Consider the following 23,041-nt stretch of genomic DNA (forward strand, 5'->3'; position numbering starts at 1 on the left):
TCAAGTGTTGTCGCCTTTTGAACTGTATACATGCTTAGTGGAGGTATCGAATCTTGTCAACCAAAGACCTATCGGCCGACTTCCAACTGATCCAGACGATGGCAGCTATATCTTATCGAACGACATGCTTCTAGGACGAGCTTCTGGGAGCGTAGTGCAAGGCCCATTCTTGAAGACACGATATCCAAGACACAGAGTGGAACTGGTTCAGCGCATTGTAGATTCTTTCTGGCAACGGTGGACAAGGGATGTTTTGCCACTGTTAGAATGAAGTGGAATGTTCATCGACGCAATGTCTGCGTTGGGGATGTACTAATGCTCGCTGACATGAACTCTGTACGCAGCAAGTGGACAATCGCTCGCGTGCTTGAAGTATACCCAGGTGACGACGGTTAAGTGCGGAATGTGAAAGTAAAGACTATGAACTCTGAATATCGTCGCCCAGTAACCAAGTTAGCAGTAATCTACCCTGTTGAGGGATACGAAGATTAGTACATAAGGACTGTAAATTTTGAAACAATTTATCTGTAGCGCGAATTTTGCTGTTTTTTCGGTTTCAATTTGTAATGAGGACAATCCCCTCATTGGGCGGGGAGGATGTTTTGGTAAGAGAAGCTGAATATATGAAAATTTAATCCTTCAGAAAGGCTAAATTGGAGAGAAGATTAAACTTTGGAAAAAAGTGATTTGTTTTGGATTAAACGCCATATGATTATTATAACGTTTGTTTTAATTATCTATCTCAAAGATACCATAGCAAATTTGTCAACACATCAATTTACAGCAGTGCGCTATCTTCAGCATCAGATTTTTCACGTTCATGAATTAACGGAGGTGTTGCAGTTCGTCACCTTTTATGTCCAAAATTCAGCTATGTTCATTTGTGTCCCGTCATAGAAGTAAGTTTCGTAGATTAATCAGATAATGTGTTGATTGTATAATTATGTCAAGAAAGTCAAAGAGAGTTATTGATGAAAAACAAGTAAAATTTCATTATAAATGTACACGTGAAAAGGGGTTGAAGTTAGTAGACAATTTTTGGCTGGAAAGGCTCAAGTTGAATCTGATCACAATTGTCTTAAATGCACATAACTGAAATTTGTGTTATAAGGTAAAAGATACAAATTACAAGATGTCTAAATTCTGAATATTTAATTAATGAAAGGCTTCAGTTGAAAGCTTTGTTTAGTTTTTTGGGAGCAATTAGTGATGTTGGAAAATGTGAATATGAACATTTCCAGGAAGTTTAGTTCGGTTTGGATTTATAATCTTAGCAAGAGCATGAAAATATAAGACTTCTTTTAGTGAGAATGAAGAGACAAAATATGTGGGTTTAATTTCATATTACAAAGTTTGGATTGATGTATTTTAAAGCATATCTATGCTTAAGACAAGTTGCTCATTGTGAGGTGAAAGTGCATAAATGTATATAGATCTATACAAAATCTACAAATCTACTGTAGAAATATCTCAATTCCATGGTTCACATCTCGGCTTGTTCTGTACTATCCATAAAAAGTTTTTTCCAAAGTTTAATCTTCTCTCCAATTTAGCCTTTCTGAAGGATTAAATTTTCATATATTCAGCTTCTTACCAAAACACATGGTATGAAAATGATATCTTTTATGATTGTCCACGATCATTAGGGCAAACCCCTGTGTGGCAGTATAGCGTGATGAGTAAAAGAAAGAAAGAGGGCCAATGTAGGCCTACATGGCGGGAATAAAGTTGCTTTATATGTTCCAAGCGAGTGAAGCAAGCGAGAAAAAACCTTTTCGTGCAAATCTAAATTTGAGATAGATATCTTACCTTACACTTTTCCTTTTCTTTTCATTAATTCCCTTCATTTCTCTTTTATCTTGGTTGGAGAACATTCGGGGGCCATCACTGGGCCTAACCCTTCCATCGTGTACCCCCAGTGCAATATCAGCAGGTGGGTCTCGATACCTCTGGATATTTAGCAATTAGACCTAATTATAGAAAAACATTTTGTTAAGGTTAATTTTTTTGACCCCCCCCCAAAAAAAAAAAAAAGGAAAAGCACATCATAGTTATACACCCCCCTTTTCTCATTTCACTTTTTCTTTTATCTTTTCCCTCCTTCTTCTTTTTTTTGGGGATGGACCTTTTCGGGGGCCCCTAGCTACGCGCCTACCAGATAAAGAAGCGAGCGAGCAAAGCTTTTGTCACTTTTATTACAAATATCAATTTTGCGATCATAGATTTTAACATAAAATTCTTGCATGCATTTTTCTTTCCTTTTGCTTTTTTATGACCTTTTATTTCTCTTCCCTTTCCCTTTTTCTGTTATCTTGCTGACTTTTTAATTTCTGAAAAGTCTACCAATCCGTCGTTATAATGTCTTTGGAATGTCTCCTTTTGTAAAATATGATGTTCTTGCGGGATGCAGCAAGAAATAATTTTTGCGGACGGTCAAATATTGCATGCAACAATAAGTTACAATAGCCCCCCACCTCTTGTAAATTTCATTGTATTTTCCAAGGAAGTTAAGAGAACGCAAAGATAAGAGAATTTTCAGAATACCTTGTAACTCGAGATTTTATCTTGCGCACAGACATAATGTGCGCCGATTATATATTTACGCATCATTATATCTCTGACATCATACGCGCTCAGTGAAAGTTACAAGAAAAGTTAAGACAATTTTCGGAATACGGATTTTATTGTAACTCTTAAGATACAAGAATATTTCTCTTAAGACAATTTTCAGAATACGGCCCCCGGTCATTTTGTCTCGCGTAAAGTTTGACAAGTTAAAAAAAAATGGTCACTCAAAATGAAAGTCATTTTGTCCGCGTAATATTCGGCCCCCCACAAAAAAATAAAATAAGAAAAGGGAAAGTCATTTTGTCCACGTGATATTTGGCACCCCCCGCCCCCCCCCCCCAAAAAAAAGGTTTTAACTATAGTACCGGGCTAAAGTAATGATCGAAGGTAATTTTGTCTCGTGTAGAATTTGACAAATGAAAAAAAGGTTGTCACTAAAAAAATGAATTTCATTTTGTCCCGCGTAAAATTTGGCAAGCCCCCCAAAATTTTTTTAAAAAAGCTTCTAACTATTATAAGGCTCGCAGGTCATTTTGTCTAGCATAAAATTTGGCAAATAAAAAAAGGTTGTCACTGAAAAATAATAATAATAATAACAAATAGAGGTATATTTATTACCCAGAGTAACCACTTCAGTTCCGAAAACTGTTCTCCCAGCGGGCCCTGCTATTATTACCCGAGCTTTAGCTGGGCTAAAAATGAAGGTCATTTTGTCCCACGTAAAATTTGGCAAGCCCCCCCCCCCAAAAAAAAAAAAAAAAAAAAAAAAGGAAAATAGTTTTTAACTAATAGTGATCGAAGGTCATTTTGTCTCGCGTAAAATTTGACAATTTTTTTAAAAGTTGTCACTAAAAAAGAAGGTCACTTTTTCCACCGTTATATTTGGCAAGCGCCCACCCCCATAAAAATTTTGTCCCTAAAAGTGATGTATAGAAAGTCATATTGTTAATTTGTTCCCAGTAAAATTTGACAAGCAAAAAAAAAGGCAAAAAAGAGAAAAGAATATGAACGAAATATCCCCATTACAAATAATGCTGTGATTCTCATAAGGGAGGGGGGGGCACATAACTAGTATTAACAAAATATTTAATTCCAAAATGTTTACTATAAATCTCAAAAGGGGAATGGGCAGAAATGCTCACCCCCAACCCCTCCCCCCCCCCCCCCCCCCCCGATCCGCCACTGATTCCAATCAATAATGACTTTTCTCTGCAATACTGATGCTTTGAAATCAAGATACTGAAGATTGATACGCTTAACATAAATTATGAACGTCTGACAAAAAGATAACCAACCGATCACCTGACCGATCAGCTGACCAGTACGCGTATCACTTCGGAGTTGATCACTCGTCGCAGCTGTGTGGAATGCTCACCGAAAATCAACAAAAAGGGCCTGAAATGTAAGTTTAACAATAATTGCTTTTTAATTTCAACTATTTTTACAACTAAATAAATGTTTACCGACCGAATGAAAGGTATATCGGATAACTCTAACTTGTATTAAGGTGTACATTTACCAAAGTCTTGGGTTGGAAATCAGAACAGCATTGTCCAACCCATAATTTGGGTAATGTCGCCTATGAGGTCCATACATGTTAATGTTTGGACCTCATTGGTACTAGGAGTGCATGCGCCTAATGCGTATAAAGGGATAAAAAAAATCACTATAAATGGTAAAAATTAGACGTTTCTTACCAGACCGATCTGTAGATCCCTTGATCCGTTTGTCAACAAAGCAAAGACAATAGGCCTGATCCTTGAACCGTACATCCGGTTAGCGATGCCGTTTTTGAAGAACAATTTATAAATAAAAATTATTATTTCACAAATACTAAAAATTTAATACGTGATTATAAATAATTATACTACTAAAGGAGATCGGTCTGGTAAGAAACGTCTCATTTTTACCATTTAAGTCAAATAATTGTTATCCCTTTATACGCATGAAGGTTCATAGATAAATAAAATTCACCTCTACAGACCGATTTCACCCTCTAACTATCTGGTGTGTAGGTCTCGCTGCAGCGTCTATGGAAAGAGTGTCAAGGCTCCATGTCTGTAGAAGTATATGTAAAAATATCAGACATGGAGTCCTCAAGGCTACATACGGTAGGCTTGGCCCCGCAGCTATTATTAAATGCTGTTTCGCACCAGCCGACATATACCTTATTATGGGCACTAGTATTCAACCCGGTATAAATCAAAGATTTTGACAAATTCCCCCAAATATTTAGAAATGGGGAATTTATCTTAATTTCATACCTTGTTTGACAATCCTGGATTGTCAAACGATTTACATATTCATATTGGACTACCTATCCAAACATCTATTCCTAACTGTAAAAAAGTACAATTTGAATCAAATGAACAGGTTAAAGCTAATCCAAACCAAAACCAAAGACTCGTAACCTGAAGATCCTAAATGTGAATTGCCAAAGTGTACGAGCCAAGTTGGCAGGGTTCCAGTGCCTCATTAATGAGGATGCTGATAGCATTGTGGGAACAGAGTCGTGGCTCCATTTGGTATTGGCTCTGGTGAAATTTTCCCTTCAAATTACAATGTTTTTCGTAACGATACTACGATAGAGATAATGATAACCATGGTGGTGGTGTCTTTATTGCTACCAAATCTGAACTTATTGCACAGGAAGAACCTAACCTTGATCAGCCAAACTTGGATCAGCATCCCGGGGGGGCCACTTACATTGACGAGTGGATACCATGCGCGACCAAAAAAACACGTAAAAAGGATGTCTTTTTCAAGATAGGGCACGTTACGTACGTAACGTGATAAGGGTGTCAAAAACACAAAAATAATGAAAAAAGGGTATCTATTTCGCTAGGAAAGTTACGTGTTTAGGGTCAAATTTGCGGGGATGATAAAACAAAATTAAAATGTTGTATAAAGGATGGCCTTTTTGCCCCAACACTACGTGTTTAGAGTCCGATTTGTGCGAGGTGTGGAAGGTGGGGTCGTACTAAACCAAATGAAAACTGACGACCAAAGGACCCGTGACATAACAATAAAATATTCCTGTACTTGTTTAGGGGCTCATTTCAGGAAATATTTGCCAAGAGTATCGTTTTGTTCCCAATACTTGTTAAGGGTAGGGTTTCACGCGCCAATACTTGTTAAGGGGTACATTTTCAGGATATGGAAATTACGTGTTTAGGGTGCTTTTCGAGACCCCATGGTCGCGCATGGTATCCACTCGTCAATGGAAGTGGCCCCCTCGGGATCAGCATACATGTGAGTGGTTCACCCCCAGTGTTTGTTGGTGCCTTTTATAGATCACAAACCATAGATTCTGAATACATTAAGTTGCTTGAAAATGCCTTGGTAAAAATCCCAAGACAATCATCTGTATGGTTGTTGGGGGATTTTAATCTGCCTGATGTGGACTGGGAATTAAACACCTTAAAGGGGAAGTCCACCCTGACAAAAAGTTTATTGTAAAAATAGCAGAAAAAATTATAAAAAATATTGCCGAAGGTTTGAGAAAAATTCATCAAATAGTTAAAAAGTTATTAAAATTCCAATTATTTGATTTGTGACGTCATATGCGAGCAGCATTCCTACATAGCGAATGGTAAAAAATCAATGAAATGTCATTTTCTCAGAAAATTGAAAATGGTTTTCACTTTACTTTTTGTATATCAATAGACAAATCATTTCACACCCGATCTTGAATAAAAAACAAAAATAAGTCATCAGGAACCATGCAAAATTTGAAATTCATGCATTTTATATTACATAACACATGGGGCAGCTGCTCGTCTATGACGTCACAAATCCAAAACTTTGAACTCTAATAACTTTCTTACTCTTTAACGGATTTTCCTAAAATCTTCACCAATATTTTTTACTATTTTTTCTGCTATTTTTACAACAAAGTTTTCTTCATGGTGAACTTCCCCTTTAAAGCCCAGTGGTCAATACCCAGGTCCAAGTAATGCCATGATTGACACTGCTCAAGATCACAACTTACAGCAAATGGTGAAGTCACCTACTAGAAACAGCTATATTGAATCTCTGTTTTACTAACATCCCATCTTTTCTTGAAAAGGTTGAAATTAAACCGGGTATAAGTGACCATGTTGTGGTCGTTATTTACGCTGCTATTAAACCAAAGATGATCAAACTTCCAAAACGTAAAGTGTATCTAAGGCCGTGTTTATGCTTCCACTTTTCATGCCAGAATCAGCGTTTCCAAACGTGATTAGTCCAAAACACGGTTGCGTCCATGCTTACTTTCATTTAAACGCTGTTTCAAAACGCCGATCGTAAACTCACAAAAAGGTGCGTTTGTAAACGTCGTTTGACCAGAATCAGGCTTTCTGGGGAAGTATAAACAGAACCACGATCGTAAACGTGTTTAAATGACGTCATTTGGTACATGCTTCCGGTGAGATGAAAATCCGCGGGCAAATACAGTTGCATTGCTCCATGTTACCTCCACGGAATTACCTCTAATCTCCCTTGTTTTGCATGTGTAGTACTATTACTGGTATTACTCTTCCACTTTGTCATCACGATGAACGTTGAGGGATTTACACCAAAAACCCCCTGGAACATGAGTTATAATGAGGAGACATCGCCAGATGCCCCAGTGAAGCATAAACAAATAGATATTTTATTATTTTGTGTACTTGATATTCTTTATTTTTTCTTACTATTATCCTCACCATGGTGGAAATTGTATGGCTATATCAAGAAGCTCCATGCAATGACTAAAATATCGGAAATTGTTCGATGTTCATATAACAGTCCGACGTACCTTCCCCATATGTTCATATAACAGTCCGACGTACCTTCCCCATAACAACACTCGGAAAAAAAACTTTCGAAAAAGGGCGCGCCCAATTTGACCTCGCTTTCCTGCTCAATGAAAATTACGATGCAAAACCAGCTGGAAATCGTGATTTCGCCTCTGAAAAGTTAGCATAAACAGCACTCCCAGAATCCCGTTTACGATCGGCGTTTTGGATCAACGTTTGAAAACGCTGATTCTGTCCTCGCAATGGAAGCATAAACACACCCTAAGAGAGCCGAATTCACTAAGATAAATGAAGATTTGAATAAGTTATATAATCACCTCACTGATGAAATTGTTCAGAATTCAACTGTCAATGATCTTTGGGAAAGATTTTCAAACACCTTAAAATCTATGAATGTAAACATTCCATCCAAGAATACTTCTTCCAAACCGAATGTTCCTTGGATAAACTCAACCATGAAACGCAATATCAAGAAGAAACACAAGCTCTACAAAAGGGCTAGAAACTCAAACTATCCAGGACTTTGGAACTTGTACAAGCAATTAAAGGACAAGTCCACCCCAACAAAATGTTCATTTGAGTAAAAAGAGAAAAATCCAACAAGAATAACACTGAAAATGTCATCAAAATCGGATGTAAAATAAGAAAGTTATGACATTTTAAAGTTCCCCTTAATTTCACAAAACAGTGATATGCACATCCTGGTCTGTATGCAAATGAGGAGACTGATGACATCATCCACTCACTATTTCTTTTGTATTTTATTATATGAAATATTCTAATTTTCTCCTCTTTGTCAAGTGAAACATCGATTGATTCCTCCACGAACATGTGAAATTAGCATTGTTTAATACCATATGGTTCAGTCAAGTTGGTCCTTATTGTCAAATCTGTAAAAAATGAAATACCGGTATTGTATATTTCAAACAATAGAAAACAAAAGAAATAGTGAGTGAGGGACATCATCGACCATCATCAACCTATACTTATATGTATGTTGTGCTGGCATGTGTGCGTGTACATAATTATGTACGTCTTTATGAATTTGTATGGTAAATACTGCCTAAAAACAAATAATTCTATATAAAGATTTTGTGAATAATTAAGATATTTTTCTTGTAAATAGTGTAAATATGCTCACTAAAAATGATCGCAATTTTCTGCAACAGTTATAAGTAGAATTAGTACTGAATTTGATGTACAATATTGAGATTTAGTTAAAATTATTGTTTAAACTATGATAATGACATTACTTGGGGCTAACCTCGATTAGCATCTTGCTGTTATGTTAGCTCCAATTACCAATTGTTTTGTTTATATGTGATGTACTGTTCCATGTAATTGTGCCTGACGGTGATATATATTTGGTAATAAATTCTATTCAACATTATATACTAAAACTTCATAATTCATATATTATCATTATTATGTATTTGTTCATTCATTTAAAAAAATAAAGACCTATATTGTGTGGGCCCATGTGGTGGTAGCAAACCAGTCAAGTGTAATGCCTTCTAGCTGTACCGGCATCTCCCCCCCCCCCCCAAAAAAAAAAAAAGAAGTAAGAAAAGAGCTTTACTGTGAGCAATGCACATGCTTTACCACATGATTACAAAACAACCCCTGAAGACTTTTTCTTTTTAAATTGGCTATATTCATTTCCTAATCCTTTTCTCATATTTCCTCAAAGTTTTTTTTTTTTTAACATGTAAATTCACTACTCTAGTAAGCTTCAAGTAAGTTTAGGTTTCCATACCAGGAGACAGGTAATCTGAAATGTATCCCTTGTTTCTCAATTTTTAATTGCTCAGGTATCATGTGTCAAATCATCCAAAAAATTCAGCAATTTGCAAATTTTCATTAAATTTGATCTGAGAAATTAACAATAATGCTGTCACTCTATGTATCACTTTAAAGGTTTGAATTTAAGTCACATCAGATAATGGCAACAATGAATGATTTTTACTCAGACTGGACCTACGTGCTAGAAACTAATGTACATGCACACACCATTATTAAAGGGAAGAATCATACTCCTTTATTTGGAGCACTATCCTGGAATCTCTAAAACTCATGAGGATTCATTGAATGTATTTTGCTATCTACTTTATTCCAGGTGTTGCTCGAATCCTAGCCAAGGAAGCAGGGGTTTCTGATCTAGCTACTCTTCAGGTAATTCAAAGCTAACTGTAATAAGAATGGAGGTAGAGGGAGAGCCCAGCCCCCCTTGAATTCTTGAAAGGATAGTAATTCAAATTACTGCAAAATACTGATGATTTTACGTAAACAGTGGGATCTGTAACCTTAGGCATAGTAGCAGGTGTGAATTTAAAGAACTTTGACAAAAGTGCACATCCTTTTGATTAATACGTACTGAATTTGTGTAATTAATGCATGAAAACCACGGCGTCAGGCCATAGACTGCAAATCACCTTTGTGAATTTAGACCACTGTGTTTGATCTTACATGTCATTGCAGGCTGCCATTCTCCACGACACTGTTGAAGACACTGATACGACTTTTGAAGAGATTGAAAAACATTTTGGAAAGGAAGTACGAGACATCGTTGATGATGTCACAGATGACAAGTCCCTCCCAAAGATGGAACGGAAGCGGAGGCAGATAGAGCACGCCCCCCACTGCTGCCCGAAGGCCAAGCTGGTGAAGCTGGCTGATAAACTGTATAACCTCAGGGACTTGGACCAGGAGATACCACAGGGCTGGACCAAGGAGCGGGCCCAGGAGTACTTCCAATGGGCATCACAGGTGGTCCAGGGTCTCAGGGGCACTAATAAAGAGATGGAAGCAAGCCTGGATGAACTTTTTGCAAAACATGGTGTTGTAGTTGAAACATAGACTGAGATATAGTGTCTCAAATATTCTATTGTGAAAATCAGCCGAAGAAGAGAGCTCAGGGTTACTTGTTCATCATTGAAATCCCCATTTTCCTTTTGCTAGTCAGGGAATTTAATAGAAATGCATGAAATCACAAAATAAAGTCAGGTTATTTTTATTGGTTTAAAAATCAAAGCAGTCAGTCACCTGAATAAAGCATCTAGACTTTAAAAACATGATTGTGTACACTTACAGCGCAAAGGGAATAGCCCTCCTTGCCTGCAGTTATCATGGAATTTTGAGACTTGATCAGAGAAAAATCAGGGAGTTTTGGTTTCTTAACCCTAACTAACTTTGGCTGTTCTGTGGCCGGGGGGGGGGGGGGGGGGTTGATTCAACCCCCCCTGAGATCTCGATCGCGCGAGCGCCGCAAAAATTTGCACGCTGGTAGTGTGCGATGTAATCTACAAGGTTGTATGGTAAAATTTTCCAAAATAATGAGATTTTATTTAATATGAATTAATTATGCTAATTTATGCATAAATCATACTTTTTGCTCTAATTTACTAAATAAAGCTCCTAGAATGCTAATTTTTGTTAAAAATATTCTTTGTAGCATTCTTAACAATCGCAATGGAAAAAACTTCGGTTTGGAAATCAATTTCTTATGTATTTTATTGTTTTAAGAATTTCTTATGTATTTCTGTGTTTTTCAACCTTTTGTTTTTCTTTGTTTTTTTCACCAGATTTATTGCACAACCTTTTTTGAAGCATAATTATGCTAAAATCAATTGATTTCAGCTGATAAAGTAAAAATAATCATATCTTTATGAATAAGATGAAAAAAATCAATTTGCATTGACTTTGTACACAAAATCACGTTTTGGAACAATTTTTGGTCTGACATGCACTTACGAAATGTTGCGTAATTTCGTTCACGCGTCCCCGGGCGTCGTAAATTTGGTCTCAAAAGATGCGCGAGACTTAAAAGTATAAACTCTGAGTGGCGGGGTCAAAAAATTTCGCGCGGTGGAATGATCGCAGAAATTGTTGAGGGGGGGGTTGATTCAACCCCCCGGCCTGTTTAGGGTTAAAATGCTGGGAACCCTACATCAAAGACTTGTGCAAATCAATGCAGTGAAAATACCTGTAGAATATCCCATTGTAATAATGGAATATGATTTAATTCAGCAGACTTTTTTACCAATGCTGAAAAGCATATATCTGAATGGGATATCTCCATAATTGTATATGCAAGACAGCTACATTTTTTTACATTAATATAGATTTGTCCTATTTTCAATATGCATTCCACTTGTCTTTCACTTTTGTCTCGCCCACCAGAGGTGAAGGCGAGCTTACGGGATCCAAATGTCATCTGTCCGTTACAAACATCATAGCACATATCTTTGCAACAAGTCACTTTTCAACCAAACTTGGATTATAGATGTACTTAGGGGACCTGCATATTATGGTGCAGTTGCAGGTCACATGGTAAGGTCAAAGGTCATTGTGAGGTCATCGTTAAAGTTTATGTGCAAGACTTTCTAATGATACACAACTCCACAACTTACCGTAAGTCACTTTTAAAACAAACTTGGGTGGTAGAAATACTTAGGAGACCTACATGTTATGCTACATTCCAAGGTCACATGGTAGGGTCAAAGGTCATTTTCAGGTTAATGTTAAAGTTTACGTTCAAGACTCATATGACAAATGTTATTCCATCCCAGTTATTCCACAATGAACTTTTGATACAATTCTGTTGCATGCCGTCACAAATCGTGATATTTCCACAAGTGGGCGAGACACAACATTGCTTATGCCTTGTGATACATTTTTATTATATATATGTAATTTATTTTTAGGACAATACTAGAATTAGAAATAAGCACTATTCATGTGACTTCTTCAATCATTCTTTATCATAATAAATGTCGAAATGTAGAGAAATCCAGTATTTATTTGGTATCCTTTACTTGATGCTTAAGAAATATTCAAAAGAAATAATTAACTAAACTCTTTCAACTTGCAAAGTGATAGAATCACATAAGAAATAAGATATTTAAGTCTTTTCCATTTTTCAATTTACTAGTGAATGAATTATCACTTTTTACTTGTTAATACTGTTTTTCATTTTCCCAATACATTATTAGAAATTATCTGTATTCCAGTCTTGTTATTTTACAAGTTTATTTTCATTCATGTAATGAGGAAGTTGTGGCTCCATGGCGTATGGAGGGTTTAAGAACATAGTGAATGTATTGAAAATGCCCTGTCAAATGACAAAGCACAGCTGGGAGGTGTTTGTAAAAAATTGGAGAACCGGTACAACAGTTTTGCCCCAAGTTTCACAATTGCAAAATGTGTTTGTAAAGAGTCCAGGATGAACCTGCCATTTTGATTCACAATAATAGACAAAGACTTATTGGTTGTTATTTTTGTCATGAAGGACATGGAGTCTTTTGACAATACATTGCTGAACCTCAATACGTCATAGAGTGTAAACTCCCTAATATGTTCGACTAGCATACCAATAATATTCTTTATGATGGATATTAGATTTAAGCTCATGTAGGAGAGATTAAGAGGGTAATGGATTGATGAAGAGAGACTTTGTTAGAAAGGGATAGAAGATGAGAGAAGAGATAAGAGAGAAATGGAGGGGGGGGGGCAACTAAGATCAGATAAAAAAAAGCAAGAGAATAAAAGGAGAGGAATGAAAAGAGAGATGACAGGACAGATGAGAGTGAAAGAGAATAATTATCGGTAAGATTCAGTGCCATGAGCATGATGGTAGGAAACCAAAGTAAACTTTCTCCAGTCACTTTGTACACAACTCTTCAGGTGAACAGACTCACAATTACAAACAAAATAATTTGTATTGTGTCATTTATTTGAAGTTCTCTGTGGAACGCATAATTCAAAAACAAATATTAAAAGGGGTTAACCAATGTTGGCATTACTATTACAATATATGCTATCCATGAAAAATGTACAGGGCCCCATATCATGACAAGTTCATATGATGGTAACTCTTGCTGGAATGTCAACTACCATGACAACAGTGAAAAATCTGTTTCCTGATTGGCTCCTTCAATGAAAGTTGACATTTCAGCAAGAGTTGCTATCATAGCAACTTAGTATGAAATGGGTCCCAGGAGTGTCATTACACACACTACAGTAAGATATTTACAAATAATGTTACTTGGGATAACCTTCACCATAATACTCTTTTAAGACATACAGTAGGATTAAAATGATGCATTCTTTTGAGGCATTAACTATTCTCAAATGACCAAACATAACTTGCTCTCCACTTGACAATAAATACAAGTAATATCATCTATGGTACAATACAGATCTAAAATCCACCAATCATCTACAAAAATATCTTGAACATATAATCTGGAGAATAATTGATCAAGTACTGCCAGTTGAAATTATAAACAAGTGGAATGCCTCTGGCCGTCTCACCTGCATCACGCGATTCAATATAGCAGCAGTGCAGATTTTGAAAACTACTATAACTCGCACAAGATGTTCAGTGATACTTGGGTTACTCTTATTTCCAAATTTTATGAACTAGACCAATACACTTATAGAGATATGATGGCAATTCAACAAATACCCCCAACGTGGCCAAAGTTCTTTGACCTTACATGACCTTTGACCTTGATCATGTGACCTGAAACTCGCACAGGATGTTCAGTGATACTTGATTACTATTATGTCCAAGTTTTATGAACTAGACCAACACACTTTCAAATTTATGGCTGTAATTCAACAAATACCCCAATTTGGCCAAAGTTCATTGACCCTAAATGACCTTTGACCTTGATCATGTGACCTGAAACTTGCACAGGATGTTCAGTAATACTTGATTACTATTATGTCCAAGTTTCATGAATCAGATCCATAAACTTTCAAAGTTATGATGGTAATTCAACAGATACCCCCAATTCGGCCAAAGTTCATTGACCCTAAATGACCTTTGACCTTGGCCATGTGACGTGAAACTCATGCAGGATGTTCAGTGATACTTGATTAACCTTATGTATAAGTTTCATGAACTAGGTCCATATATTTTCTAAGTTATGATGACATTTCAAAAACTTAACCTTAGGTTAAGATTTTGATGTTGATTCCCCCAACATGGTCTAAGTTCATTGACCCTAAATGACCTTTGACCTTGGTCATGTGACATGAAACTCAGGCAGGATGTTCAGTAATACTTGATTAACCTTATGGCCAAGTTTCATGAACTAGGTCCATATACTTTCTAAGTTATGCTGTCATTTCAAAAACTTAACCTCAGGTTAAGATTTGGTGTTGACGCCGCCGCCGCCGCCGTCGGAAAAGCGGCGCCTATAGTCTCACTCTGCTATGCAGGTGAGACAAAAATGAGGATTACTAATTTAATACTTAAATCATGCAAGAGCCAGTGATTTTAGTAACACTTGACTGCCAGACAAGGTCATTAAATCAATATACCTAAAGCTGAAAATGATGGAAATACTGGCAAGTGCAAAAGCTTTAACATGAGGACTAATTGATAAGACAGTGTAAAAATATAACTTAACGTCCATAGAGTCAAAAGTGAAAATACGAACAAAAACAAGTAACTGGTAATCAACCCCACCAAAAAAAATAAAATAAAATAAAATAAAATAAAAGAGAAAAAGTGACTAATTTCATTATAAAACTCAAGTCTAAATAAGAATCTATGAACAACATTTCAAAGGCTGACCTAAAATAGTGTTTATCATGACATTGGAATGCAGAAATATATACCATCCAACTTTGGTCAGTGTGTGATACAGTTGGGGTCAGTGAAAATATCTTTGATAAGCAATATATATCACATTTTGAGACCATAAGCTCTTAATACGGTTAAGTACAAATGGCATTTATGTACTTTTGTATAATTTTTCAACACTACTGAAATTAAGTCTTCAAAGAAGAGTGCAGAATATTCAGAATTAAAAAAAAAGTAATATATAAACTATCCTTCATGTTTCAGAAACTATAGATGGCTAAAAAATTGACAATAATCAAGAAATTGAGAGAAAATGCTTCTGCATAGTAACAGAGATAGAAATTGTTACATTAACAGACTTGCTTTTATCTCTTGAGGTCTTTTTAAAATCAAATTGATTGCACATGATAGGATCAAAATGGTTGGCAAAATACTAAAAAGGATCATTTGCAGTATATTGATACATGTATATAATTAAAATACCATAATTTTCATATGAAATAAAAGAAGATACAATATTTGATTCCTCTTCTTTGAATGGTGACTACAAAACCCAAATAGGTAAAAATATATTATACTTTTACACTTGCGTTAATATATCATCATTTACTTGAGTCATTACAATGGACCATAGTTCTCTAATATCTCACCTTCAGCCTCTAACATGGACATTGTGTCTAGTGAAGTCATATTCTCAAACAGCAATAAGTGTGTTCTTTGAAGAATACAATACATTATAAAATAATGTATCAATTAAAATCAAATTTGATATCAATAGACCATTATATTTAAATTATAAAGGAGCTGCATAATCAGTTCTGAATGGAAACATACTTTTAAAGGGAAATAAATATAACTTGGACCAGTAGCTGGTAAAAATACAGCTAGAACCATGTCTTACGCTTTAGCAATGCCAGAAATAACTAAAAGGTATGTCACAAAGAAGAATGAATACAATTTACAAAGATAAATGTGGCTAGAAAAAAAAAACATGATACAGGAAAGCAGAAAATACTTGTAAATACAAAGAGCAAGCAATTATTTGGTTTAAATGGCTATCAAAATAAATTTTGGGCAATTGAAAAATATGTGTGGTTTTTTACACATTGATTTTGTTATTTGTTTTCTTTGAAAATAGCAATATATATTTCTACATCAAACACTTCTCTACTGCTACCGATCTACCAGCTAATAAATAACAACATTACATTCATAAGGCAAATGAATTAGAACCTCAATACAATGGAACAATGATGCATGAATGGACACTTCAAAAATGAATAATGAATTCAGTATACATGATTGAAATATAAAATATGACGAATATACTATAGAAGTAACAAAAGCTGATGGGCTTGTTCAATATGGAGTTTAAAAGGTAAAAATTATCCAAGTATTAGGTTTTAAAAAAATCTAAAATGTTGAAGTTTCACATGGAAAAGTTTGATAAAAAGTATAAATTACCAAAGGATAATTTAAGGTACCTTTTTATGAATTAACTGTGTAATTGAAATTTTCAATTGATGGGGATGGGGGAGAATTTTTTGTTTGTTTATAACCACTGAAAATTATTTGAACTATTTAACTATGATTTACTTTGTTTATTCATTTTAAGAAAAAATCCCATGAGAGATCGCTTTTGGAGGAAACAACACCATGGACTTGAGACTCTTTACATTTCATTTATATAGGACTGGCACATATGTAAGTGTTGAATAGCTAAATACATACCAATCCTGATGAAAAAATGTGTTTGTGGGCTATCCCTATTTACATAACATACATTAATGCTGAATTTCTGTACAAACACACACACAATGTAATGGTTCACCTACCATTATACCTGCTCGTAGAGATACATATGAAATTAGATCTCTGCTAGTGACCCTTGTACTTTGCACCGAAAAGGTCACATAGTTCTATGTTTGTTATGATACCATCCACATCTGATGTTGATTATTGCAAGACCAATCTCCAGATCAAATAAAACCTCCCTAGAGTAGAATATCAAGGAGTGGTTCTCTTTTACTCATAAAGTGCTTAGTATGGAAATGAGATTAAGATATGATTTCATTACATATCTGACTATTGCAAACCCAAGTCCAATAGATTCATATTCTCTCTCTTCAAAAATAAAAATCTTACTATCCTTTATCACATTAAATATATGATAAGGATATCGTCAGGGAGTTATCTTGACAAACTGATATCTTTAACTTTCATATGAAATCTCATTTCCACATAATTTGGAATATTTCAAATGCATAATGTAGTGAGTAATAATGAGTAATGACAATATTTCAATATCGTTTCTAGAAGTGTTGATATGTAATGTGTTTATAGAAATGAAACTTAAAACATGAAGTAGGTATTGCAATTTGTTTTAAAAAATCCAAGGCAATCCGATCATCCAGAAGTGGTTCTGCTTCAAGTGTGTTTAATAACCTGGCATGGGGAACTGGCGGGCGAAGCTTTCTACCCTATTCCTCAGGTCCTTGATTTTGCCTACAATTTCTGGGTCATTGGCGAGACATTCCTTGAAGTCTTTCAGCTTCTTGCCTAAAAGAAAACAAAACAGAGACATGATCAACTTGATAAATTGCAAACTGGTTTTAATTTGAACAGTTTATTTATGGGATGTATTGGATCATCAGGGCTCACAACTATAAGAAAATGTAAGGGATCATCTCACTCATAAACTTAGAAAGGTCTCATATATATATATATATATATATATATACATATACATGCCTACATCCTACGAAAGGGCGAAGTCTATGAATGGGTTTATTCCGTCATAATACACATATAGACGTAAAGACGAAGGTAGAGGGCGTTAAGGCGCATCACAAACAACGAAAGAAGACAAAAAAAATCGCCTTAAACACAGATGTAGAGAAATATATATATATATTACAGAGTATTCTTACCAACTTTTCCTGAAATTTCAAGAGCGAGTTGCACACCTTCATCGACTAGGTCAGCACACTTAACAAAGTCAGCTTCAGTGAATCCCCTAGACGTCATAGCTGGGGCTCCTTTACAACAGAGATGAAAACATTAAACATGTTAAGTTTGAATGACATAAAAAACAATTATCAAATATTTCTCACATACTGATTCCAGGTATACAAGGTAGAGTGATTTATCTCTTCCATATTAAGAAATGGAAGTGTTGCTAACCTATTCAAAGACCAAGAATATTAGTATTTAAAAAGGTGATGAGTAGAAATGGCAAAATATCAAATTTATTGTTGAACTTTGATTAATATCATTCTACAAAAAAAAGAAGAATCTTTCTGAATAAGGGGGATAAAAACTTAATTTGCATCGCCTCTGTACATGAAATCACAATTTTGACCTGTTTTTGGTCTGAAAGGCATGTACACAAGGTCATGCAGCAGAATAACAGTATGCCCCGTTTTCCTGAAAAACATTTTAAAAGATTATGAATCCTGGGAATTTTAAAGTCAGCAAGCAACATCATATACCTGTAAATATCACCTAGCACTGGTATACATGTAAATTGATTGAACAAAAAACTTTGAGCTGCAAGGACTATTTGTTACCCGTGTCCATGATATGTTGTGAAATACAAATATGCACCTAAAAATCATCTTTAGCGCTCGAGAAGTGAAAACAAACAAGTTACCACAAACAGCATCCCAATTTTATTCCATATGCTACATGTGCTACAAGTACCATCCACCGCAGAGAAACTAAAAATGATGTTTCACTCACAATTATCCTCGAGGTGCGTGCAGAAATTATATTTTTTCTTCTTCCTGGATTTATACCTATATGGATGATACTTAACTTCCAACACACATACATGTACACACAACTTTGTTTCTTAACAAGACCTCTCTTTAAACTTGTTTTTCTCAAAGAACAACATACCTATCCTAACACCACCAGGGTTGAAGGCATTGGTGTCTCCTGGACAGGTGTTCTTGTTGAGGGTAATGGAAACCTCATCCAAAACCAGAGTGGTTCTTGTGCCATCACCACCCATTGGTCGAAGGTCAACCAATACCAAGTGATTTTCAGTGCCACCTGAAAATACACATAAGATGGAAGAGAAAATTATCACATTATGTAATGGCTTTTCATTCTTTAACAGTCGCGTAGCTCATTCTACCCTTTATATATGTCTTAAAGGGATGGTCCAGGCTGAAAATATTTATATCTAAATAAATAGAGTAAAATCAATATTTTTCTTATGTTATTACATGAAATCATAAATGTTTCATTATTTCATACATGTGTAAATGATGTGTCTCCATTATGATGAAATAAGTTGCGGCAATAAATAACTAATGCACTAATCAGTTTTCAATCAAATTGTTTTATTTCTTGCTAGAAAAATTTTGAATAAACCTAATTTCATATAATAAAATACAAAAGAACAAGTGGGGATATGACATCATCAGCCTACCTAATGAATATTCATAAAGACATGCCTAGAACTGTTTCACCGGAATAATGCAAATCTTTAAAATTCAATAACTTTGTTATTTGTTATCCGATTTTGATGAAATTTTCAGCATTTTGCTTTGTGAATTTTACTCTATTTATTGAGATATAAATATCTCCAGCCTGGACCATCCCTTTAATGAATTCTGGTAATTATAAATACCTTAGGAATTTCATTTGAATTTTATCTCAACCACCCAAAGATTATAAAAACTCATGCGCATTCAGTTTCACCTGAAAAAGAAATTTACATGTACACCAACACAACATCTTTTAATTCTTACTCAGTTTATTTCAATACTATACTAATTTCACTGCATCAAATCTTATTTAATTCCTGAAAATTCTCGCAGACGACATTTCATTGAAATCCTTGTTTCTGTTTGGCTAAAAAGCTACTGGTTTCTATTAAATATAGTAACTATCAGAGAATGATTACTTGTCAAAGTGGGCAAATTTGATGAAATAATGCCCATATCATCATCTATATCTTCAGGTGACCTAGTTCCTACTTGGTAAAAAAATCAATTTAATCAGAAAAAGGTTCATTACAGTTCCTCAGCTTAAAATGGTCTTCTTAGAAAGGGATAGAACCTTGTAGGACGAGATTAAAATTTTTCCCAGATGCCAAATTCTACACAGATTACCAAAGAGACCCACTTATTTAACCTTTCCTTATCAAAGATTTACCTTCACAAAAGATAACAAGATTAAGTTGGAATACAATAACCTAACAAATTCAACAACATCATAAGATAGGAAAAGTACATAAACCCCACATGTTTACTGAAGTTTTATCGCTATTATGATAATACATGTATCATGAAGAAAAGAAATTCGCTTTGGCCTTTGTTACACTTTGATAGTTGTTTAACCATTCATTGTCCTATTAATATAAATAAAGGAATAGTGAAAAGAAATCAGTCCTGCATTTTTTTACCTGTAATAAGAGTATATCCTTTGTCCATGAGCCTATTTGCAAGGGCATTGCAGTTCTTCAGGACTTGCTCTTGATACTCTCTAAACATGGGACTATTTGCCTGACAAGTGGAAAAGAAAATCACTGAGGTCCACCACATTCACAACAGAACAATGAATACAAAATATATTCTGGTTAAGAAATTCTAGAATGTTAATACTATAAAACAGATAAATATTCAGCAGGGCGCGACAAACCCGCTTGCCCGGGGCAAGTGAAAATGACGTGCGGGCAAGCATTTCTCAAAGTGAATTGCCCGATCGGGCAAGTGGTTGTTTTGGAAATAAATTAATAAAATATCAGTAGACCATCTAAATTTCAATATCTTTTGGATAATCACAACTATCTCTCATATTATTTCAAACCAGTAAAAAAACAGTGGAAACTGATGTAAAATCAGCGCCAATTACCAATAATTTATCGCCAGGTACCTCGTTCGGAAAACCGTGCCATCGCATCTTACGTTCTATGTGTGCAATGACTGCGCATGTGCTACTATCTTGCACAATTTGCTGATGCAAACCAAAAAAAAAACCACACCAAAAGTGGCTAAAATTTCACCTTTTGCAAAAATCCATGAAATGGCCATCTATTTTCCATATTACCTTGAAATTGTTTTGATTTAGTTGGAAACTACCGAAAAAATTAAGATTATTCAGCTCTTTCTTGACTCATTTATGATGATGCTTACACTCGGTAAATGTTTTTGTTATTGTGGTCCCACATGTAGACTATCATGTTGCATGAAAAAAAAAAACATGAAAGTCTACATGTGGGACTACAATAAAAAAATATTGACCGAGTGTAACATCATAAAATTATGAAGAAAAGACAAGAGAGAGGTAAGTAATTTTCTTGATAGTTTCAAACTAATTTTTAAAAAAGTCAAGGAAATATGGAAAATAAATGACCATTTCATGGATTTAAAGATGCAAAATGTGAAATTTTAGCCAATCCACTTTTTTTTTTTGATGATTTTTTTTTTTTTTTTTTCAATAAAGAGCTGAATATTTTTCACTGGCTTTCTTTATAGTTTCCAACTAAATCAAAACACTCCAAAGGAAATATGGCAAACAGATAAACATTCCATAGATTTAAAGATGCAAAATGTGAAATTTTAGCCAATCCACTTTTTTTTTTTGATGATTTTTTTTTTTTTTCAATAAAGAGCTGAATATTTTTCACTGGCTTTCTTTATAGTTTCCAACTAAATCAAAACACTCCTAAGGAAATATGGCAAACAGATAAACATTCCATAGATTAAAGATGCAAAATATGAAATTTTAGCAACTTTTGGTTAAGGTCTTTTTTTAAACCTTAAACGCCCATTTATAAAAGCGTAAAGTAGTTTCAAAATAAACGTAATGACTCAGGCCTACGTTGCTGAGTAAACTTTTAAATGTGTGTTCTTTTATACTATAGATGATTCTCAATTGTTGTTATTTTGTATGACCTTTAAAAATAATAGTAGTGCCATCATAATAAAATTATATTACATATTGGGCATGCAGTTTTTTCTATCGGGCAAGCAAATTTTTTCATCACTTGCCCGACAGGGCAAGTGACGAAAAAAATTTTTGTAGAGGCCTGATTCAGAGTATCAAAAAAAAGTTAAACACAGAGGTGCCAACCGAGTTAACAGAATTTTAAAGGCTTCAAATGTTTCTCGTCAATAGATATGAACCATAATATCAAGCTAAGCAGCAGTGAAGCATTAGATCTTGCCCCATGCTCCATGATGCTCCACTCCTTTCATGCAACTAGAATGTATAAGAATAGAACAAATCTGGTTCATTGTGCCTACCTGTTTCAAGGCAGTGGCTACTCCTGCAATCTGGGGGTTGTGTGGACCACCCTGTAATCCAGGAAACAGGGCTTCATCAATCCTGGATTTGAAGTCATACATGATGTCTTTACCAGTCTTTGGATGAACACCCTTCTTACCAACACGGTAGAAGATTATTCCAGACCTTGAGAGAAAGTCAGAGGGATAAGATAACTTAATGATGCAGAAAATGGTAATAACTTAACAGAGACTGAACGAAAATGCAGAACTAACTTAGATATTTGACTGAACTAATTGAAAGAAAAAAGGCTGGATGAAGACAATGAATTCAGGGTTTCACAGAATCAGGTTCAAACTGTGATTTAACAGAGATGATAGAAATCACAAAAAAGTTCAAATGGTAAAGGGGTCTTAACTCATTGTGCTCTCCTGTGTAAATCCTTTGAGACAGACAGGGACTGGTGCATTTGAGACAGACAAGGGCTAGTGAAACAGCCTATCTCTCAATTCTTCTACAAATCAAATTCCACAACATATAATTAAAATGATGCAATTTTAAAAAGGAATTTAATCAAAAGAAATTTGGCAAATTGGAAAGGAAATTGTTCCTTACTAAAGAATTGTATAACTTTTTTGACAATATTATTGATCAAAAGACATTGCCTTAAAATACTTAACACAAATTTTCATATATATATGTCCTTTCTTTAGGAATACCATATGATAATGGTTCATTTGCACAAACAGACAGACCTATCAATACATGGAAATATGAATTCCCTTATGATTGTGATTTTGTGATTTTTTGTTAAAGGTCAAGTCCATCCCAGAAAATTGTTGATCTGAATCGATAGAGA

The 23,041-nt window shown here is 34.9% G+C and overlaps 2 protein-coding genes across 2 annotated transcripts in view; one reads left to right on the forward strand and one right to left on the reverse strand.

Moving 5' to 3' along the window:
- Positions 1-3,858: 3,858 nt before the first annotated feature.
- Positions 3,859-12,352, forward strand: LOC129283956 (guanosine-3',5'-bis(diphosphate) 3'-pyrophosphohydrolase MESH1-like; the record flags this gene model as incomplete). The annotated part of the gene is made up of 3 exons (XM_064095993.1): positions 3,859-3,970; positions 9,466-9,521; positions 9,828-12,352. Coding segments are annotated over 3 exons (546 nt in total), but the record flags the coding sequence as incomplete, so codon positions are not given.
- Positions 12,353-13,059: 707 nt separating this feature from the next.
- The window catches only part of LOC129257140 (serine hydroxymethyltransferase, mitochondrial-like), a 34,950-nt gene continuing 24,968 nt past the window's right edge, over positions 13,060-23,041 (reverse strand). The window contains exons 8-12 of the mRNA XM_064097188.1: positions 22,203-22,368; positions 20,360-20,459; positions 18,844-18,999; positions 17,874-17,981; positions 13,060-17,502 (exon numbers count right to left, since the gene is read on the reverse strand). Coding sequence (XP_063953258.1) covers positions 17,381-17,502; positions 17,874-17,981; positions 18,844-18,999; positions 20,360-20,459; positions 22,203-22,368 — 652 coding nt within the window. The 3' untranslated portion in view covers positions 13,060-17,380. The remainder of the gene's footprint in view (positions 17,503-17,873; positions 17,982-18,843; positions 19,000-20,359; positions 20,460-22,202; positions 22,369-23,041) is intronic.

Source organism: Lytechinus pictus, chromosome 3 (assembly GCF_037042905.1).
Source record: "Lytechinus pictus isolate F3 Inbred chromosome 3, Lp3.0, whole genome shotgun sequence".
Lineage (NCBI taxonomy): Eukaryota > Metazoa > Echinodermata > Echinoidea > Temnopleuroida > Toxopneustidae > Lytechinus > Lytechinus pictus.